The sequence below is a fragment of the Zonotrichia leucophrys genome, chromosome 24, assembly GCF_028769735.1.
Source record: "Zonotrichia leucophrys gambelii isolate GWCS_2022_RI chromosome 24, RI_Zleu_2.0, whole genome shotgun sequence".
In the NCBI taxonomy this organism is placed as follows: domain Eukaryota; kingdom Metazoa; phylum Chordata; class Aves; order Passeriformes; family Passerellidae; genus Zonotrichia; species Zonotrichia leucophrys.
In genome coordinates, this window is record NC_088193.1 from 794,237 (window position 1) to 814,710 (window position 20,474).

Below are 20,474 nucleotides of genomic sequence, written 5' to 3' on the forward strand. Positions count from 1 at the left end.
TGAGGTGCCCCAGGTACCCCAGCCCAGGGGAGGATGGACAGGGAAGGAAGGACAGACACGAAGCAGCACGTGCATCACAAGGAGATTTATTTGAGCCACTGCAAGTGGCCAGGAGTGCTTGGAATGTGCGTGGCTGGCGGGGCGGTTTAGTTCTGCGGGGGCGCGGCGGTGCTGAGGAAAGCGGCCACCTTGTCCCGCACCTCCTTCTCCAGCAGCTCCAGGTGATCCTCCACGCCGGCCGCGCCCGAGTCCAGCTTGCCGCGCATCTCCTCCAGCCGCTGCACCAGCTGCTGCCCGAAGGTCTCCCCGAAGGGAGCCGCCTGCTGCCGGAAGGTCTCCAGGCTCTGGCCCAGGCGCTGCTCCAGCTGCTGCGCCAGGGGCTGCAGGCGCTGCCGCAGGCTCTCGGCGTCGCCGCTCGCCGCCTCCCGCAGCTCCCGGGCCAGCGGGCTCAGCTGGGCGCGCAGCTCCTCGGAGCTGGCGGCCAGGCGGGCCCGCAGCTCCTCGGCCGCCCGCTCCATCTGCGCGCTCAGGCTCTGCAGCTGCCGCTCCAGCCCGTCCCGCACCTCCTGCGCGTAGGGGCTGAGCCCGCGCCGCAGCTCGGCCACGCTCTGCTCCACCTGCGCCTTCAGCTCGTCCGCCACGGGCGACAGCCGCTGCTTGACGCCCTCCACGCCGCCGTCGATCTGCTGCTGCAGGCGCTCGGCGTAGGGGCTCAGCGAGGCCTGCACGTTCTCGGCGCTGTCCTGCAGGCGCTCCCGCAGCTCGGCCGCGTAGGGCTCCAGCGCCTGCCGCAGCTCGCCGGCGCTGCGATCCACCTGCGAGCGCAGCTCCTCGGCGTACGGGCCCATCCTGGCCTGCAGCTGCCGGATGTTGGTGCCGATCTGCTGGTGCACCTGGTCGGCGTAGGGCGCCAGCTTGGCCTGCAGCTCCTGCAGCTCCCGCTGGATCTGCTCCTTGAGGCGCTGCGAGTCCTGCGCCAGCTTGGCCTGCAGCTCCATGGCGAAGGGCTCCAGGCGCTGCTGCAGGTCCTCGGCGTAGGCGCTGACGCTCTGCAGGTTGCTCTTCAGCAGGGTGCTGGGGACAGGGGACACGTCAGGGCCTGTGTGCCCCACCCCGGGCCCTGCCTGCCCCCCGAGCCCCCCGAACCCCCGGTCCCACAGCTGGGCTCACTTGAGCTGCTTGCTGAGCTCGCTCTGGTGCAGCTGCTCCGCCGTGTCCTTGGCATTGCTGCCCAGCTCCGTGAAGTACTTCCAGATCACGCTGGCCACCTCATCAGGGTTCACATCGGCCCGGGAGCCTGCAGGGGGAGCTGGGGTCAGAGCTCACACAGTCCCGTTCCTCGGGGACAGCGGGGACACTGCCATCCCCACCCTGCTGGCACCAGGGGACAGCAGGGACACTGCCATCCCCGCCCTGCTGGCACCAGGAACCCACACAACACTCACCTGAGATCGCCAGGAGAACCAGGACAAGGGCGGCCGCCTTGGGCGCCATCCTGAGTGCTGGGGACTCCTGCGGGAGCACAGAGAGAGGTGAGGGAAGGCCCAGGGACCAGCAGCCTCAGCCAGAGCCCATGGAGAGCCAGGCTCCCTCCAGGCTCCCTCCAGGCTCCCTCCAGGCTCCATCCTGGCTCCCTGCAGCCCCTGCACCCCTGCACTGCTCACCTGTGCTGCCAGTGCCGCGGTAGATGCAGAGCCGGCAGCTCCCAGCACTATTTATGCAGCCCGAGGGCTCCTGCAGCTTCCACGCAGGCTGTGACACAGCAAGGGCTTGGACTTTAGTCGGTCACAACGTGGAGGTGCCTGACGTGTGCGCAGGCCTGACATCACCCAGGGCCCTGACATCACCCGCGGCCCCGCCAGCCCCCAGCAGGGGGACAGGGACAGACAGGGCTGGGGGACACCCCGAGCCCCTCCTGGGGACAGGGGCCTGGGCTAAGGGGACACCTCAGAGCTGTGAGGAGGCAGCAGTGGCTCTGTCAGTGCTGGCAGGGCAGTACCTGCGATGGGTAGGTGTGGAATGGGTGGCAGTGTGACGGGACGCGGGCTGGGGATGCTGCAGGGACCTCCCAGCTCTGCCACGGGCTGGGCAACGGGCAGGACACGGGCTCAGGGCAGGACACGGGCTCGGGGCAGGACACGGGCTCAGGGGGACACTGTGATGGAGCTGGGGGGCACACGAGGCTGTGCACAGGCAGGAAGGCATCACTCCTTCCCCGGCCAGGCTCCGGGAGGGAGCCCTGGAGCAGGAAGAGGCCAGGACAGGGCACAGGAAGAGGCCAGGACATTGCAGGGCACTGCAGCCCCGCGGTGCCCGGGAATGCAGCTGTGACCCGTGTGTGTCCCCGGCCGTGGGCATCGGGCTCTGGGCACGCACCGGAGGCAGCCCCGGCCCAGCCCAGCCGCCCCGGGCACAGCGGGGCCGCGGCCGTGTGTCCCTGCGGTCAAAGGGCACGGCGGCAGGGCAGGGACCCGCCAGGCAGGGGCAGTGCCAAGGTCCGAGGAGCCTCGCGGTGCCCGGGCCGTGCCCGGGGCCAGGGCCGCTGGATGTCACCCTTGTGCCGTGCGTGCCCGGGCTGTCCCCCCGCGGGCAGCGGGCGGGCTGCGCACACGCGTGTGCCCGCGGCCCGCTCTGCGCGCACACGCGCGGACACGCGGGGCCCCTCAGCTCCGTCCCGCGGCCTTTCCCAACTCCTGGCTGGACACAGCCCCCCTGCAGCCCCCCCGCGCCCTGCCCTGACCTTTGCACGAATCCCCCGGGCGGCCGTGGGGCGGCTATAAAGGGTGAGCCCGGGGCTGCCCCGCGCCACAGCCCGGCACAGGTGAGTGGGGACAGCCCCGGCGAGGGTCGGCCTGGGAAGGGGACGGGCTCGGGACCCCCGTGCCCCCCCGTGCCCCACACCGTGCGCTCTGCTCTCTCCCCAGCCATGAAGGCGTCGCTGCTGTTCGTGCTCGCCTGCACGGCCGTCCTGGCGCTGGGAGCAAGTAAGGGCCGGGGGCTGTGCAGAGCAGGGCTGGGGGCTCAGGGCAATGGGGGCACACAGGGGGGCGCAGCCGCGGGACCCCCAGTGCCACCAGGCTCGCCCTTGCAGGGGCCGACTCGCCCGAGGACTCGAAGGCGCTGGTGCAGAAGGTGCAGGAGCTGGCGCAGAAAGTCTCGGCCATGACCAAGGACGCCTTCAGCAGGGTGCGGGAATCGGAGGCAGCGCAGCAGGCCAGGTGCCCCCGAACCCCAGCCCTGTCCCTGTCGCTGTTCCCGGTGCCGGGGGACCCGGCCAGGGCACCGCGCTGACCCCCTGCCCTCCTCTCCCTCGGTGCAGGCAGTGGCTGTCGGACAACGCGGAGCTGGCCAAGCAGCGCCTGGTGTGGCTCAAGGAGCAGCTGGCCGAGCTCCTGAAGAAGACTCCGGCCCCGTAGCCTCGCCGGGGGCTGCCCGGGCTCTGTCGGGGCTGGGGACCCCCGGCTCCCCCTCTCGCTGTCGCGGTGCTCTCAATAAAGCGGGGCTGATGCAAACGCTGTGCTGCCATCACTGGGGGCTGGCCGGGAGGAGCGGGACCCGCAGAGGGAGGTGGGGCTGGGACAGACACCAGCACCGGGGTGCACACGGCCGTGTCGGGCTGCCCAGGGTGGCAGGAGCCGGGTAATGCTCCCAAAACCTCCTGCAAATTCAGTGCCACACATCCAACGCCCTGAGTGGGGCTGAGCTCGGCTGCACCTCGGGCAGACTGGACTCAAAGGCTCCCCTCACCAATCCAGGGAGCCTCTTACCAGCCCAGGGCACCCATCACCAGCCCAGGGCACCCATCACCAGCCCAGGGCACCCATCACCAGCTCAGGGCACCCATCACCAGCCCAGGGCACCCATCACCAGCTCCCTGTCTCCCCAGTCCCTCTGGGTCCCCCAGTACCCCCAGCCCAGAGCACCCCTTGCCCCCTCCAGCATCCACTGCAAAGACTGAGCGAGCTCCAATAACTTAAGTCAAGTTTATTTCTCAAAAGGGAGGCAAAGCTGAGAGCGACGCCGGGCTGGGGAGGGAATTCTAGGGGAAGAGGGGGTCTCCGGGGAGGACACCCGAGGGCTCCTGCAGCCTGTCCCCAGAGCCCCCTGAGGAGAAGTGCCCGGGGCAGGGCAGGGAGCGCCCGGGGCGGCGGCGGAGCGGGGCTGGGCTCAGTCCCTGGCCGCGCCGGCCGGCAGCTCAGGCCACGGTCTTCTGGAGCTCCTCCAGGAGGCTGAGGAAACGGGCCTTGAGGCTCTCGGTGTAGGGGGTGAGGCGCTCCTTGAAGTCCTGCACCAGGGGCGTCATCTTCTCCCGCAGGCTGCTGAGCTGCTCCACCACCTTGGCCTGGTATTCGGCGGCCTGGGGGATGCCCTTCTCCCGGATCTCCTCCAGCTTCTGGCTCAGCTTCTGGCGCAGCTCATCGCTGAAGGGGGCCACGTTCTTGCGCAGCTCCTCGACGTGTCCGCGCAGCCGGTCCCGCGCCTCCTCGGCCACCGGGGTCAGCTTCTGCTGCAGCAGCTCCACCTTCTGCTTGCTGAGCTCCTTCAGCTCCTGGGCGAGGGGTGCGAGGCGCTGGCGGTACTGCTCCAGGTCCTCCGTCCACTTGGCAGAGAACTGGTCCAGGAAGGGCTTGATCTTCTCCTTCACCTCCTCCAGGTCCTTGGTGAGCTCCTTGCGCAGGGACTCGGTGTCCTTCAGCCACATCTCCCGCACCTCTTTGTAGTAGGGGGCCATGTCCTCTCGCAGCTTGGCGGCGGCCGCGCCCAGCGTGTCGAGGTTCTCGCCCAGCTTCAGGCTGCGGGACGGGAGGGAGGGAGGGATGGAGAGGTCACGCACTGCGCCCGGGCGCCCCCAGCCCCCCGCCACACGCCCCCCACTCACTCCAGCTGTTTGCCCACGGTGGAGGCCTCGAACTGGGCAATGGCTTCCTTGCCGCTGGCCTTCACGGAGTCCAGGTACACATCGAGCATGTCCTTGAGGCGGTCCAGGGGCGCCTGGGGCTCATCGTGCTGCCAGAAGGAGCGGGCCTGGGTGCCTGCGGAGAGAGCCGGCCGTGCTCAGGACACGGTGCCCAGGGACGGCTCCAGCCCTGCCGGGTCCTGCCCGGCTCGGGAGGAACCGGGGAGCCCCTGGGCTGCAGCCCGGCTCCAAAGCAAAGCGCTCCGGAACGCGGCGGCTCCCGGCGGCGCTCCCGTCCCGCCCGAGCCGCTCCATCCCTCCCGCACCGCTCCATCCCGCGGGGACCCGCAGCCCCGGCCGGACCTACCCGTCAGGCAGAGCAGGGCGAGGGTCAGCACCACGGCTCTCATCTTCGCGTTGGACCTGCGGGCAGGGGAGAGAGTTGGGAACCGGGGCAGAGCCAGAGCCAGCCCGGCGGGGCTGAGCCCCAGCCCGGCTCACGGTGCCCGCTCTGTCCTGCGGCTCCTCGGGGCAGCCCGGGCTCTTACCAGCTCTCTCCTCCGCTGCTGCTCGTCCCGTCTGAGCGGCCGGGGCTCCGCCGCCGCTATTTATGCCGGAGGGGCAGTTCCGCGGAGATAAGCCAGCGGCGGCCCCCGGTGTGCGCGCAGGGTTCAAGGATCGCGGCATCGCCGCGGAGCGCGGCTTGGCAGGGGCGGCGAGCAAACAGGAGCTCCCCGCGGGACGCGCCTCGCCGGCCAAGGAGCTGTTTACGCTCCCGGTGACCCAGATTCCCGCTGGCCTTGCCGGGGCCCCTCGCAGCCCCCAGGGATTGGCCGCGGGCCCGGGGACAAGGTTTATTCCCGCAGGGATTTGGCCTGCCGTACCCGGACCCCTCGCCTCGGCCGGGGTCTGTGCCCCGTCCTTCACGGGGCCGCTCACGTCACCCCCTTTGCCCGCTGTGTCCCCAGCTCACAGGTCCCGGGAGCTGCGCCCTGCCCGCCCACGCCAGCCCTCGCTGGGAACCTGGGCAAGGGGAAGGCTCAGAGCAGGCACCGGCACTGGCACGGCCGCCCCAAAACCGCCCTCAGCCCGAGCCAGCCCCAGGAGCTTCCCTGTCCCATTGCCACCGGTGCGGGGGTGCACAGGAATCAGGCTGAGCCCGGCCTGGCAAGGGGAGAGGGGACGGGGAGAGAGGGGACAGGGAGAGAGGGGCCGTGTCCCCGGAGGGGCTGCAGGGGCTGTGCAGGGCTGGCACTGCCAGGGGAGCTGCCACAGAGGAACGATGCTCCCGTTTCTGGGGGGCACCGGCTCCCTGCAGCCCCAGCCCGCTGGGCACCGCAAGGGCATCGCACGGGAGCTGCCACCGCAGGTGCTGCAGGCACAGCTCAGCTCAGCTCCCTGCGCCTCCCAGACCCTGCCCGCGGCTGGAAAAGCCCCAGGGCAGCAGATGCTGGGCAGGCTCTGGGCTGCAGCACTGCCGGTCCCCAGGCTCTGCTGGGCTCCGGCTGCAGGGGGCTGCGAGTGCCGGGGGGCTCCGGGAAACCGGCCAGGGGGGCTGCTGGGGACCGGGACCAGTGACAGCGCCAGGGATGGGCTGGGGACACAGCAGCTGCCGCCCCTTGAACTTTGGCGTTGAGCAACAAGGCAAACAAGAGCCCAGGGAAGATCATAATCATGGTTTTATTTGTTATGATCCCACTGTCCAACTAATTGACTAGTTGCAAGTGACCCACAAAAAATGGACTGAAGATTTACTGAAACTCTTTTTTTTTTCCTGTTCCGTTTTTTAGTCCAACATAAATGAGGAAGAAAAAAAAAATACTTCTGACATTTCCAAAAAACAGAAATAATAGCAAAGTATATTAATATACATTCAACATATACTGCGCGTATTGATTACTACAATACAAAGCCATGATAAAAAAAGTGTGATACTGCGGATGGCACGGTGACGGCCCTGCGGGGCTGCTGCTGCTGGGGGGGGCCCGGCGACTCTCCCAGGATACAGTGTCATGTAAACAAAAGGAAAATGAACCAAAGGGACAGAGCAAAAGGCTTTCAGCGTTCCCCACCCTTCCCGCTCCATCCCGCGGGCTCTCCCGGCCCGCAGGCGCCGCTGAGGGGCCGGGCACGGCCGGGCTGTGTGCGGAGCTTCCTTCCCTCCTCTCTGGTTCTCGGCATCCAGAGCTGTCAGCGTTGTTCTCCCGGAGAAGGGGAGGCCGGGAAGAGGCACGGGGTAAGGACAGCAAAGTCACCTCTGCCGTGCTGGTTTCACACTTCCTTCTGTGCAAAGTCAGGAGGGCTGGGGCGATGTTTCCTTTAGTTTTAAAAAATATTCCGGAAAAAACATCAGTAAGAAGGGTTTGAGCTGGAGCTTGTCAAGTCCCAAAGGCAAGGGTGACACCATGTGCTCCTGAGCCCCAGGGCGGGGGGCCTCCCGCTCTATCCACCACGGAAAGGATGGAAAAGGGACAAAGAAGAGACCTCTGCACGTCCCGACTGTATAAGGAGAATTACCACTGTCGCCACTGGCACGAGAGAAAACCAGTCACAAGTACAATGTCATTAAAAGAAATAAAATACTTTGAACAAAAGGTGCAAGTCACAATTCATATAGAACAGAATCTAGTTAAAAATTTCTCTCAAACAGAAATTCCTTTTGCCTTTTATTAATAACAATAATAATAAAACAACATTTACCAAAAAAAAAACAAATCCTACGTGATCGGGAGGAAAAGCGAAGGAAACAAAGAAAAATCCGTCTGCCCTACATTAGCCAGGAAAAGAAAAAACCCCAAGTCGTGGCAGAATTGGAAAGAAAAGGGGAGGGAGGGCAGGGCAGGGGGGATGCTGCCAGCACCCCGACACACGAGAGGGAACAGAGCAGACAGAGTGAGACAAGAAGTGAATTGCACCGGGGTGGGAGGGCCCTGCCAGGCCCAGAGCCCCAGTGCAGAGGGACAGGGGCAAGGAGAGCGTGGCCTCCATCCAGGAGCGGCTCCAGCCCCCTCGGAGCTGCCCAGGGAGGCTCCAGGGAGGCTCAGCCCGGCGTGGGGCCCCGGGCAGGGCCAGCCCCCAGAGCAGCCCCGGCGCCGAGGCCGATCCTCCGTGTCGGGCTCAGGGCTCTGGGTGTAGCTGGAGTTACAGGCAAGTGTGGCAGAAATTAAAGAACCCAAAGGAACGACACACTGGATGAAGTGAGGATGAGGAAAGGGGCCATGGTATTCCAGTTAGTCAGAAATACTACGGCAATTTGGCGCAATGCTGCTAGATACTGTTGGTTTAAAATGGACCTTTTCATTTCAAAGCTGTACACAAACCCTGCAAGAGAGAGAAAACAGATGTTAGGGGACACCAGCATGGCACATCTCCTCCCACAGCCCTCCAGCACCCCCAGGCCATTCCTGACCCTGCCCCAGGAGAGAGACCCTGCTGTGCAGAGGGGTCTGAGTGCAGCACAAGGCTGAAGGAGGGATGCTGTCCCTGGGCACATGGGGCACAGCAAACAGCTTCAGCTCTGAGTGGATGGTCCCAACCCCAGCACTGGAGCAATGAGCAGGGAAGGTGACCCAAGGGAGTGAGGCAGAGGTGTGGTGTGCTGAGAGAAGGACACAGGGATACTCACTCCCTCCTGGTTACACCCCTGCCTGCTCCATCCCAAAGGGCACCTCCGGGTGCTTGTAGCTCAGCAGGACGTCCGTGATACACGTCGAGGGGTAGCAGGAGGTGTTGAGGTGCTGGCTGCCATCGCCCAGGCTCCCGTGCTCTTGGCCTTCCAAACCCTCCCCGCATTCTGGAAGGGCAGAGAGGTGACTCAGCAGCCGTGGCAGTGACTCAGCTCCCCGAGGGGCTGCCCGGGCCCCCTCCCCGTGCTCACCCTCGCCGTCCCTGTCCCGCAGCTGCTGGCTGGCCATCAGCGACGACTGGCTGAGCACGGCGTCCGACATGCGCGCCGAGCTGAGGGCTTTCCCTGCCATCAAACTCATGCCAGGCAAGTTATCCAGCTGCACCTGTGGGGATGGCAGGACACACTCAGGGCCAGCTCAGGATCCCCTCTGCTGTTCCCATCTGCCCACAGACAGGGTGCCCAGGGAGCCTCTGCAAGCCTTCAGCAAGGGCTGGGCAAGACAAGAACTGCATCAGGCACAGCCTGGGTGCAGCCTGTCCCTGCAGCAGGATGGACTGAATGGTCCAAATGCCTCTGAACTAACAGAATCAGCATAGCTGGGGTTGGAAGGGAGATCAGGAGATCATCCAGCACAAACCCCTGCCAAGGCAGGCACATCTGGAGCAGGTGACAGAGAAACACATCTGGCCGGTTTTGGGATGTCTCCAGAGAGGGAGACTCCAGGCCATACCCTGGGCAGCTGTTCCAGTGCTCTGCCACCCCCCATAGAAAGACGTTCTTCCTAATGTAGAGGTGGAACTTGTTGTGTTTTAGTTTCTGGCCCCTGCTCCTTGTCCTGTCACTGGGCACCACTGAACCAGTGAAGCTGACATTCTCATCTACAGCAGAAGGGAGCTGTAGCAAAGCCCACACCCAGATTTGGGCAGGACAGTCCCCAGCACTCCAGAGCCCAGAGGGCACAGAGCACTGGGGTCTGGGCTGCCCTGACCAGCCCCTTCCCAGCTGGGCTGGCTGTGTCTGCAGAGCCCTGCTGGCCCCAGGCTGTCTCAGAGCAGGGACGGGGCAGGCAGAGGCACCTACGTAGGCATCATCACTGTTCTGGATGGTGTGATGTCTCTGCAGGCTGCGGGGCCGCGGGTGCTCGCTGGACGAGGGGCGCACGGGGTAGCCCAGCCCGTTGTGGTCAGGCACCTGCATGGCTTGGCCAGGGGAGCTCCTGTCCATGCAGTTCCCTACGATGGACTCTTGAAAAGCAGACAGAAAAAGGACACGTTAGTACAAGGGACGTGCAGCCTCCTGTGCTGCACACCAACACTCCTTGCTGGCAGAGCAGGGACAGGACCCCCGGCTGCTCCAGTTAGAGTGGCGCAGCACCAGTGCCCCCAGCTGCACTCACATGGGCCTCTCCCTCCCATCAATATCCCAAAAGATCCCAATGCTAGCTGCCTTCCATCAGGTCTACAAAAGCAGCCTAAGGCTGGAGCAGTGGGGCACAGGAACCAGACCCTTTCCCACTTCTGCCTTCCCCTCAAGCCTGAGCTCGACCCCCACATTGTTACACAAGAGCTGGGGGAGCCTCCAACACGGGATGTTCCAGCAGGGCCCCTTGGCAACTGTAAGCAACATAATCCTGCTGAAAGAGCTGGCCAGGATCTTCACTTTTATCAGATGACTTCTCCCTGCCCTCCCACAATCTGGCTGCGGGAGCACACGAGTGCTCTGCCTGGCAAAGTCCATCTGCACTGCAAGCTCTTGTGACTGAGGGCAAAGGCCACATTCCTATCAGGCAAAGCCTCTCATCATCAAGTACACGATGTTTTGGATAAAGTCCTGAGCCATGGAGGAGCCTCCATCGGGGCTGAGCTCGCAGAGTGCAGACCCTGCTGAGCACAAAGGCCCGAGCGCTGGGGAGCTGCCCCGGGGTGACACAGCTGCAGGTACATCCCTCACACAGCCACAGCTTTCCCAGGGCTTTGGCCAGTGGGAAGTGATGTCCTGCTGTGCTGGGACACTGCACGGCCCAGCTGACACTGCAACTGCCACAAAACTGCTCCCCAAAGGGATCTCACAGAATCCTAGACCATCCCCACATGGACCCACAAGGATCATGCCTGACCTGCACAGAGCAGCCCCAAAATCTTTCCACAGATTTAGCGGAATTCAGTGAGACCCCATCCCGTGTGGTCCCCACGCTGCTCACAGGCAGCACATGGACAGAGCATGGCAGAGCAGGGACAGCACAGGCAGCACGCTGCTCCCCATGCCCTTCCTCCATCAGCAATGTGGCATTCCTGCCGGAGCCCTGGCCCAGGGCAGGCAGAGATGCAGCCTCCCCCTTCCTTTGCACAACCGTGGGGTTACGTGCGGTTAGCAGTCAGCCTTCCCAGAAAAGAGAGAAGGAAAACATGAGGTAACAGATGTTAGCGGATCAGTGCCACCCACACACGGCCTGGGATGCTGCTCCAACTGTGGGAACAGTGGTTGGGGCCAGCAGCCTGCTGCTCCAGCTCCACAAACAGCCCCAGCCCCAGCCCCTGTGCTGCGGGTGACGAGTTCCCTCAGCCTGGATGAGCCAGGACACAAAAACAGCTGCTCCCCAATGCCAGCACTTCACCTCTGGGGATGCTGCTCTGCACCCAGGGACAGACACCCCGAAGTGACACCCCAGCCCTGCAGAGGAGAGCCTTTCATGCCCCCATCCTTTGTGTGCCCGTGGCATGTGACGCTGGCACGGCGCTGCCGCCAGCCCGGCTCCCTCCGCCCAGGTTTCCCATGGGCAGCGCTCCCAGCCCCGGGACGGCCACGCTGGAGCAGAACTGGAGCAGGGCTGTTCACAGGCAGCTCAGCCACATCCCAAACAGATCTGGTCGGCTCTCAAGGTCCCCGGCTGCCATCCCTGGCAGCTGCAGCACAGACATCCAGAGCGCTGTGATCAGCGTTAGCACGCGCCCTTGGAAGCACAGGCACTCCCAGCCACAGGGAAACCACTCTGCTCCAGGAAAACACATCTGGGGAGCTGAGGCAGGGAGGGAAGAGACCCTCAAACTGCACCCTCATCACACAGTCTAGGGAAAAGAGTGGGAAAGCCAGGATACAGGATTTGGTGTAGGTCAATAGTGGGAAAGCCTAGGGATATGGGATTTGGTCTGGGTGAATAGTGGGAAAACTGAGTGATGTAGGATTTGATATAGGTAAAAACCAGGAAAGCCCAGGGGTGCAGGGTTTGCTGTAGGTAAAGGTACCTGGGAAGCTCTGAGGTGACTCTGCCTGGACCTGAGGGAGCACAGGCCTGAGTCCAAGTGGGTTATGGAGGCCATAGGGAAAACGGTACAAGCAGTTGCATCCCAGGACAGAGTTTACTACAAACAGCCCTGTCAGAAAGGCTTACACAAGCCTATTTGTAAACATCTATTTGCTTTTACTCATTTACAAGGCCTCGCAGTCTAAAGTCCTTCTCCTTTGTGTAACCAGTCCTTGCACCAGCAGTGTGGGGGCTGAGATTTGGCTTCTGACTTCAGCAGACCTCACTGTCCATCTACCAGGCTTCAGTGACAAGACTCAGACTCATGATTTCACACCAAACGCCCCTCCAGAGCTTCCAATCTCCGCTGAGCCTGGGGCGATTCCCCCCACTCCAGGCACGGCAGGGAAGCAGCACTGAGAGCAAAGAGAATTCAGAATTTGGGAGGATTTCAGCACAGCCCAGCCTCGTCCCTGCCCCCCGCCCACGCTCTGGGGGGTCAGGGCTTGGCAGCCCCACTCAGCCCTGCGAGCCAGCCTATTCCAGCCCGGTACTTTCCCAACAAACCCGCGCTGTGTCCCTGAACAAAGCTGGGCCTCCTGTGCCTGGACACAGCTCCTCCGCAGCAGGGCCCTGGTGCCAAGGGCAAGCTGGTGGCTGCAGCCCAGCACCCCGAGTCCTGCAGGGAATACTGATCTGCCCACTCAGCCTCTCCTCAAAGCCCTTCAGCAAGGGGCTCAAGGGGTGCTTTTCCTGCAGAGGAGCCTGTGATTACAGCTCAGGCAGGAATTCTCTGACAGCCCAGGGCTGCCAGAGCAGCCACTGAGGAGCAAAGGTGCAGCTGCTTCCAAGGAGCAGGAAAGGTCTTCAGATCCTAATGGCAAGTTTAAACTCACTCTCTCCAGAATCCACCCTTCCCAGTTCAAGCAGGGATAGAATCTTGCTGCTGCTCCTTCCCAAAGTGCCAGAGAGACTGCAAGGCTGCTGGAGCCACAGGACACTGACCAACACTGTTACTGTGTGTTTGTGGGAGCTTTAGCAGTGCCTGGGCTAAGAAGAGGAATAAATGACTGCACTGCCACAGCTGGGGTGTACTGGCAGCTGAGCTGTTCCTATCCCCTCTTTACAGGGGATGGGGAACATCATCAACAAGAATAAATCTGTGGCCACCATGCAGCGCCCCTAAAAAGTGGCACCAAGCCGGGGCCTGGTCTTTACCTGCCTGCAGAAGTAGGTCAGATTCCCAAGGGAAGCAGCCCATGGGGCTCCTTCCTTATTCAACCCTGTTTATTACAGAGGCTGTGCCTGCAATTTACTTCAGGCCACAAAAGCCAGAAAGAATCTTGGTAATTCTGTGCTATGCAGAGCATGTCAGGAAACCCTTGGTGTGCCGGTGTCCTGGGCAGGAAGGTGAGTGGCTGGCACAGACAGACAGACAGCTGGCCTGCACGGGCAGCAGGGAGCCTTACCTCTGCTGGGCACCTTATTCCTGAATGCGGGCTGATGCCTGTACTGGTGCGTTGCCAGCTCCTGCGCGGGGTTAGCAGTTCCTAGCAAAGATTCGGGGTCCCCGTGCCCTCCTGTGTTCACGAGCAGAGGGCTCTCGTGGCAACCTTTGGTCAATGTGTTTGAACTCTTACTGTCAGGAAAGCTGTCCCTGTTTCCCTCGCAGGCGCAGTCCTCCTCCATGCTCTCCGAGTGGAACAGGGCTGGCTGGTGTCCGTATCCCTGCGGCGGCGGTGGCACGGAGGCAGGGACCTGCTGGATACATTCTTGAGCCCTGATTTTTAAGAGATGTTGGGGGCTGTTCTGGGGGTGGTACGTGTCAGCACTCTGATAAGGCAAAGACAACGACTGGCGCTCCGAGAGGTTCTGTCCCATGCTGCTGCCCATATTCCCAGCATCCCCTTGACTCATATGCCTGAACAACTCTTGGTACTCTTGCTGCTGCTGCTGCTGCTGCCGCCGTTTGATGAGCTGTGCAAATTCTGCCTGGGGCAGCCGCATGTCCGTGTGGCCCGTGAGCGAGTGCCGGGGGGAGAGCAGTCCCTGGAGGATGTGCGGTACCTGCTGGTGTCGGCTGTAGTCGGGCGGGGTCGGGGACAACAGTGCCTGCTGTAGTGCCGATGCCGTGTAGTGCTGCTGCTGCTGCTGATGTGCGTTCGGGGGGAAACTGGGGTACTGCTCGAGCTGCGGGACCTTCAGAGCCTGCTGGGCTGCAGGGAACCCCACCCCTCCCGGCGGGCTGTAGTTGCTGGGGGAAACGCGGGGCTGCTCCGGGAACAGGTGGGGGTGTAAGTGCACCTGGTCGTAGTTGGCGGGGGGATACCTGTTCACGTTCAGGCTGCAAGGACAAGGAAAAGGATCGGTGATTGTGCTGCTCAGAGGGAGCCAGAGCTGCTCCTGCACCGGAGGGGCTTCCCCAGGCAGGTGGCACAGCAGCCCTGGCCCGGCTCAGCTACTCCTTGCCAGGGCCAGCGAGGCAGCAAGCACAGGGCAGAGTGGCGAGGACAGCGTGTCTCCCATTGCCACCCCCTGCTGCCCACAGCGCTGCCCCAGCAGGCAGCAGGGCCTCACCTGTGCGACTCGGCGCTGTCGGCGCTCAGCTGCTTGGACAGCTGCCGGTGGCCGTAGCTCAGCGAGGCCATCAGGTTGGCACGGTGCTGCATCTGGATCTGGCTGGCGCTGGGGCTCAGGGACATGCCCCGGGCGTGGGAGGCCCCGGGCAGGAGGCTGCTGCCCACCATGTCCCCGGGCTCCTGCACCTGGATGGTGACCTGCTGGGGCTGCTGCTGCTGCTGCTGCTGCTGCAGGGCCAGGCACGTCAGCCCCATGGCCGGGGGAGGGGAACAGTTACCCGACTGCGGGAAGATGGTGGTGTGGGATGGCATCCCTTGGAACTGGGACTGGGAGGCAGCACCTGCAAGGAACAGACACTCAGCACCCCTGCCAGCCCGGGGTGAGCCCAGGGAGTGACATCTGCTCCATTCCCCAGAGTGCTGGACAGGGCTTGGATTAACCTGGCCTACTGAAAGGTGTCCCTGCCCGTAGCAGGGGGCTGGAGAGGGATGATCTGTAGGGTCCCTTCCAACCCAAAGCAGGCTGTGATGCTGTGATTCATTCCATGACTCTGGGCCAGGCTGGGAGCCCAGTACGTGTCCGTATGGGCGCTCTGTCATGCTGTGCCAGCGTGCAAAGGTCACAGCCAGAGCCCCTTGCACCAAAACAGAAACTCTGCGGAGCTGACAGGGATTTGCATAAACCTGAGAATATCAGCCCTTCCTCCCCACCCCCGGGAGAGATAAGTAAGGATCTTGTGACAAGGAACCTGACAGCACATTCCAGCTGGCAGCTCCTCGCCAGCTCTGATAACAGCAGCCCTTGCTGCCAGATGGAGAATCTTTTACATCATCAGCAAACTGTGCAGGGCCTGGCCTGGGGGAACGGAGCCCTGGCAACCCCAGGCTGCTCCTGCAGGCTTTGGTGGGATCCCACGGCCCTGCCCAGCTCCCAGAAGTGCTTACCATGGGGCTGGAGCACGCTGCTGCTCACGGGGGGCGGGCTGCTGTTGGGTTGCCTGAAGAGATGATTGCTGGGGTGGTTTGGGGGTGGGCTGGATGGCTGGATCCGTAACCTACGCAGGGAAACAAGCACCTTCTCACCAGGCCTGCTCCTTGTCAAGATGCTGTCTCAACTGTGAGAACTGATGCCAAACACTGCATGTCTTGTTCAAAACAAACAGCATAGAGCCCTTCCTGGCCATCCCAAGGTCTCTGCAGCTTGGCTTCTCTTCTGAGAGCCACCTCCCTTGTCCAAGTCACACAGGGAGTGAGCATAACCTGATGGCTACCACAGAAACCTGGGGACAAGGACACTGCAGGCTCACCTCCTGAGTCACTGCACCTGGTGAGACACCCTGCTGGCATTTCCCATAACTCAGCCTCCCTCACCCACAGGTCAGGGTGCTGAGGGCAAGGAGGCTGAGCTCACCAAGGGCCTGGCAAGGTGTGAGACACCCAAGGAAGCATGAGAGAGCTTCAAGCCACTCAAAGGGCAGGACTGTCAATCCTCTGCTCAAAGCAGGTCTGTGCCCCTGAATCAGATTTCTCTGATTCTAAAGTCCTTCTGAGAGAATCCAGCCCAAAGGACAAGGCACATTCACCTGGGAAGTGGCAGTGTCATTCTGACTCCATAAACCTCCAACTCAGCCTGGCCTCTCCTGAGTGTGTCAGCTCATCCCTGGGCTTCAGGAAGAGCCAAACCCAGAGCTGTCCTAAAGCCATTTCTTTACCTCTGGAGCTGGTGAGTGAGCAGAGCTGGCTGGTTTTCACATGGAGCTTGCAAGGGTGGAGATGGCTGGGGAGGCCGGATACAGTCCTGAACCAGGCACCACAAGAAAACAAGAAGTGTTTGCAGTCAATGCCTCAGTCAGTAAATTTAGAAACACTGCTGGGTGAAGCAGGACATATCCAGATTCACTGAGTGTCAGTCCCTGGCTGCAGCCCTGGCTGCCACAGCTACCACAGCAGCTGTGCAAACATCTCTGCTGAAATCCTTCAGCCTTCAGCAAGCCCAGCAAACGCCCCTCCCTCAATCCCCCCGGGACCCGCTCACGAGTTGTGTCTGCAGCAACACAGGAAAACAGAGCTGAGCCTTCAGCAGCACTGGCTGGGGCTGCACTACCTGAATCTGCTGATGAAGGATCTGGTGGTGCTGCTCCTGCTGGTACAACATGTGCTGCTGCTGCGTCTTCTCCAGCGTCCGCTCGTCCATGTGCCCCCCGTACATCTTCTGGAGCTGCTCACACTCCTGCAAGGAACCCAGCACAGCCCAAAAATGACCTTCTGCTGCACAGCACCCTGCTGTGTGGGAATGGCACGCTCTGCAGCCCACCCCTCTGAGAAAAGCTGGCAAAGCAAGCCTAATCCATTCCTCTGACAGAATCAGGTGTGCAGGGACGTGGCAACAAGCCAGAAAAGCAACGGGTGCATGTGACACTGAGCTGGCACTGCTGTGTTCCCTTAATGCAGGCAGCAAGCTCTGGGAACGACACTTCAAGGTGAGGAGAGCATCTCATTTGTGCCATGCTGCAAGGGGAAAGGCCTGTCCCAGGGCCAAACCCTGCTCCAGCCATTGGCAAGCTGTGCCTGGCTGTGCAGGGAATATCCCACAACACACTCAGGAGCTGCCCTTTCCCGGGACACCCTGGAACAGCCCCAAACTGCTGCCAGGGGAAATGTGGGCGAGCAGGAGCTGCAGTCTGACAGGGCTGGTGGGACAGGCAGGACACCCATGGGTGGGCACAGCACGATGGCTCTCCCCAGAAAAGAGGGGGCAGGAATCCCCCCAGGTGCCCAACTGCAGGTGAATAGCTCATACACCCAGAGGACACTTGGGGTTTGCTGCAGTCACACAGGGCAGGAATAACTCCAGGGTGTAAAGATTCCTCCTTTGCTTCCTGAAGCAGCAAGACCGAGGCAGTAAGAACTCCTTGTGGAGGCTGTTTTGAGGGCCCCCTCTCACCTGCTGAAGCTGTTTGATGCTGCTGTTGTTGCCCATCTTCTCCAGGTGGGCTTTGAAGGCCTGGATGCTGGCGGCCCCGTCGGAGAAGCGCCGCACCGGGGAGAAGCGCTCGGTGGGGAGGTGCAGAGTGTTGGAGTCCTTGTAAATAGAACTGAACACAGGGGAAGGGGGTTAGAGACGTGTGACCAGCCAGAACACAAACTGCAGCACAGGATTTCCATTTCCACCAGCCGCCCAGCTGCCTGGGTGCCCCACACTGGGCAATCAGGATGGGCACACCTGAACCAAGCTGTGCCCAAGGCACCTCAAGCACTTCCCCCTCTCAATGAGGTTTCTTTGCCATCAGAGGGAGCCAGACTTTTTTCAGGAGCTGTTTTCTGCCGAAGCTGGGGCTCCCCCTTATCACTGAGCTCCTGCCCTGCCATTAGGTGCCATCTGTGTTATCAGGAGCAGAGATAACCTGGCAGACACTCAGCACAACGTGCCTCACAATAAACAACTGGGGCTCTGCCTGCCCTCAGGGCTTCCGGGCAAGTGCTATCTCTGGCACCTGATTTCTGTGCAAATCACAGAAACACAGAATGCTTTGGGCTGGGAGGGACACCTTCCACTGTCCCAGGTTGCCCCAAGCCTGTCCAACCTGGCCTTGGACACCTGCAGGGATGGGGCAGCCACAGCTTCTCTGGGCACCTGTGCCAGGGCCTCCCCAACCACAGGGAGGATTTTCTCCCATCACTAAAGGATTTCTTTTGTAAAGATTCTGCAGATGCCACCTCCAGAACCCAGCAAGCAGCACTGAAGGCACAGGCTCCAGCAGCAGCCTTGGTGTGTGAGGGTCATGGAGATGTGGTCTTTACAGCACCTCTGACACCAAACCCAGAGGAGCCTGCCTGGCTGCAGCTGGAGTGCTCCTGAGCTCCAGAGGTCACTCTGAGGGCGGCTCCAGCTCCCCCTGTCACAAAGTGACTGATGCTGCACCACTTCCAGCAGGCTGGGCTCTGTTCTGTCCCTGTCTCTGCCTTGGGAGGACACAGTTCAGCTTCCTTCCAAGGAAAGAGCCGTGCTCCTGCCTTTTGAAGCCATCCCATCCATTATCCTGATCCATTTGTTCTCCTGTTGCATTGATGGAAAGCAGAAGCTACAGATAAAATCCTGCTGAGTTTTTGAAACCCGTGCGGGCAAGGCAGAACAGCTGCACTTCCCTGTACAGCTGGACTTCAATTCTGCTTTCAGACATTGAATGTGACAAATAAGAACACACATAAGATGGCTTAAAATAGGTTAAGGGCTAAAATAAAACCCACCTGCTGTTCAATAATGTGGTTTATTTACACAATGACTGCTAATTTCTGTGCCAGGTATGTAATGAACTCACTGTGGAACACTGTGTTTAGACCATGGTCAGATGAAATTTCCGTGATTTCACAGGAAAAACACAGGACAGGCTCACAGCGCGTTACAACACCAAGAGTGCAACGAGCAGATACCACCCGGCTCATGATGCAACAGCTTCAGGACTCCAGAGCCAAGAGCCAGAGGTGACACCAACGTTATTTACAGGGTAAATGTGTTTAAAGTCTTGTAAAAATTCCGTTCCTGCTGTGCGTGAGGGACTAGGCTTACCTTTAGGATTTGCAGCAATCCCGAAAGCAGGACACAGCACATTCTGCTTGTTTTGCAAGCTGCACTCCTCTTCCTATCAAGCTGTGACCCTAGAAATGTTTCCCCTCTGCTCTTCCCATCCCCCGGGCACCTCTGAAGAGTAACTCGAGGGCAGAGAGGTGCTTATCTTGGTTTTGCAGCTCCAGCGTGGCACTAGCCGTGTCTCAGTCTGCTCAGAGTTCACCTGTCCCTGCTGATTACATCAGTGCTCAGCTCAGCAGGTCTCTGGCTCCAATAAAAAGGGCTTTGTCAAGCCTGCCACTGTGAGCTGCCCGAGGGGCTGAACAGCAGCACCAGCCTGGCCTGGCAGCCACTGCTTTCCCAAGAGGCAGCAAACCCCAGTGTGCAGCTGGTTTGCTCCTAGCACTGAGGTGTCAGAGCCCTTTCAAGCATTTTTTAGAAGTTTTTTTTTGTTAACAGGAATTTAAGCTCCCTCTGTGGCATTAGCATCTCTGGTTGGCTGCTGTGACAAGGGCTCTGTCACATTAACACCTCACCAGGACTGTCCCTCCCACACATCCTGAGTGTATTTAGATCTAATTCAAAAGTTCCCTCTTTCCCAAACACGGTGATAGTTTGTGTTTTTCCTTCCCCACCGGGATTCCTTTTCTCACATCATTCCCATCAAGGGCTCAGGTGAGAAATGAAATTACTCTCGAGGAGCTTTGCACAGAGACTTTGCAGTCAGAACACACAACTCTGGTGCAGAACAGTGAGGGTTTTAAGCTCTGCTGTGGATGACTCTTGGTGCAATCTTTTGCCTGCATCTGCCTCCAGAAATGTTCTGTAGCAAATCTGCTACCTTGACGCCTACCATTACACAGGGAAAAGCATTCCTCTAAAAAACACAGCTTATTCCCAATATTTCTGTGATGGCAGCCATTCCAGCAATCACGTCCAGCCACAAAGTGGGACTGGAGGGAAGAGCCAGCTGGTTCCTGCTGGTCCCTGCAGGCAGGGGGTCACACACCCTCTGCTCTGTGGGTCTGCTCTTTGTCCCTGCTCCTCCTCCTCCTCCTCGTCACCCCTCCCTGCCAGCGGGATGTCCTCAGTGCTCCGTTCCAGGGCCACCTGGGCAGGGTCCTGAGCGAGCTGCCCGGCCGGCCGGTGCCGTTACTCACCGGTGCTGGTCGGGTCCCAGGTGTGGAGCCCAAGCCCGGGGTCGGAAGGACTGCTGTCCTAGCTGCCTCTGCAAGTCTGGAGGGATTTCAGCTGTAGGGTTGGTCATGGCCAGAGTGTGCCTTTTTGACCTATTTGCCAAGTATCTGCAACAAGCAGGAGCACATTTTATAAGAGACTGATGGGAGTACTCCAAAAACAGGGAGTGTTAGATAACCCAGAGAACACGGGAAGGAAGAAGCTTGTGCAGTGCTCAGAACACGGCACGGACACGCTGCCCATGCCCGTCACAGCACTGGCTCCCCTGTGCTTTGGGGACAAGAGCAGCTGCAGCTGCTGCTGCTCCACTGCCAGCCCTGGAAGGAAAGAGGAGCCGTTTGCTCTTCCCAGCAGGAAAGCCACGT

General features: G+C 61.1%; 3 protein-coding genes across 6 annotated transcripts in view; all 3 read right to left on the bottom strand.

Annotated features, from left to right (window-relative positions):
* Positions 1 to 71: 71 nt before the first annotated feature.
* On the bottom strand, positions 72 to 1,731 carry APOA4 (apolipoprotein A4). Its single transcript, XM_064731950.1, has 4 exons — positions 1,665 to 1,731; positions 1,446 to 1,512; positions 1,171 to 1,297; positions 72 to 1,074 (listed from the first exon to the last, which is right to left on the bottom strand). Exons 2-4 carry the CDS (start codon positions 1,492 to 1,494, stop codon positions 147 to 149), a joined length of 1,104 nt encoding a protein of 367 aa, XP_064588020.1. The 5' UTR covers positions 1,495 to 1,512; positions 1,665 to 1,731; the 3' UTR covers positions 72 to 146.
* A 2,233-nt stretch (positions 1,732 to 3,964) lies between these two features.
* Positions 3,965 to 5,672, bottom strand: APOA1 (apolipoprotein A1). Its single transcript, XM_064732141.1, has 4 exons — positions 5,446 to 5,672; positions 5,265 to 5,320; positions 4,880 to 5,033; positions 3,965 to 4,793 (listed from the first exon to the last, which is right to left on the bottom strand). Exons 2-4 carry the CDS (start codon positions 5,305 to 5,307, stop codon positions 4,196 to 4,198), a joined length of 795 nt encoding a protein of 264 aa, XP_064588211.1. The 5' UTR covers positions 5,308 to 5,320; positions 5,446 to 5,672; the 3' UTR covers positions 3,965 to 4,195.
* Positions 5,673 to 6,558: 886 nt separating this feature from the next.
* Positions 6,559 to 20,474, bottom strand: part of SIK3 (SIK family kinase 3) — a 69,215-nt gene continuing 55,299 nt past the window's right edge. For 2 of the 4 annotated variants that reach the window (XM_064731928.1, XM_064731931.1), the window contains exons 15-25: positions 20,073 to 20,216; positions 17,290 to 17,440; positions 16,450 to 16,575; positions 16,058 to 16,143; positions 15,291 to 15,400; positions 14,344 to 14,686; positions 13,236 to 14,110; positions 9,606 to 9,769; positions 8,775 to 8,907; positions 8,523 to 8,690; positions 6,559 to 8,218 (exon numbers count right to left, since the gene is read on the bottom strand). In XM_064731928.1, coding sequence (XP_064587998.1) covers positions 8,533 to 8,690; positions 8,775 to 8,907; positions 9,606 to 9,769; positions 13,236 to 14,110; positions 14,344 to 14,686; positions 15,291 to 15,400; positions 16,058 to 16,143; positions 16,450 to 16,575; positions 17,290 to 17,440; positions 20,073 to 20,216 — 2,290 coding nt within the window. In that variant the 3' untranslated portion in view covers positions 6,559 to 8,218; positions 8,523 to 8,532. The remainder of the gene's footprint in view (positions 8,219 to 8,522; positions 8,691 to 8,774; positions 8,908 to 9,605; positions 9,770 to 13,235; positions 14,111 to 14,343; positions 14,687 to 15,290; positions 15,401 to 16,057; positions 16,144 to 16,449; positions 16,576 to 17,289; positions 17,441 to 20,072; positions 20,217 to 20,474) is intronic. The other 2 variants (XM_064731930.1, XM_064731929.1) reach the window with 1 other exon arrangement.

Bases quoted from the DNA above. Each gene is read 5' to 3' on its own strand.
- APOA4 (XM_064731950.1), bottom strand. From the start codon at position 1,494: ATGGCGCCCAAGGCGGCCGCCCTTGTCCTGGTTCTCCTGGCGATCTCA. The intron at 1,298-1,445 runs GTGAGTGTTGTG...CTCCCCCTGCAG, and splicing joins GGTTCTCCTGGCGATCTCAG to GCTCCCGGGCCGATGTGAAC. The intron at 1,075-1,170 runs GTGAGCCCAGCT...CCCTGTCCCCAG, and splicing joins GAGCTCAGCAAGCAGCTCAA to CACCCTGCTGAAGAGCAACC.
- APOA1 (XM_064732141.1), bottom strand. From the start codon at position 5,307: ATGAGAGCCGTGGTGCTGACCCTCGCCCTGCTCTGCCTGACGG. The intron at 5,034-5,264 runs GTAGGTCCGGCC...CTCTCTCCGCAG, and splicing joins CGCCCTGCTCTGCCTGACGG to GCACCCAGGCCCGCTCCTTC. The intron at 4,794-4,879 runs GTGAGTGGGGGG...CCCGTCCCGCAG, and splicing joins ACCGTGGGCAAACAGCTGGA to CCTGAAGCTGGGCGAGAACC.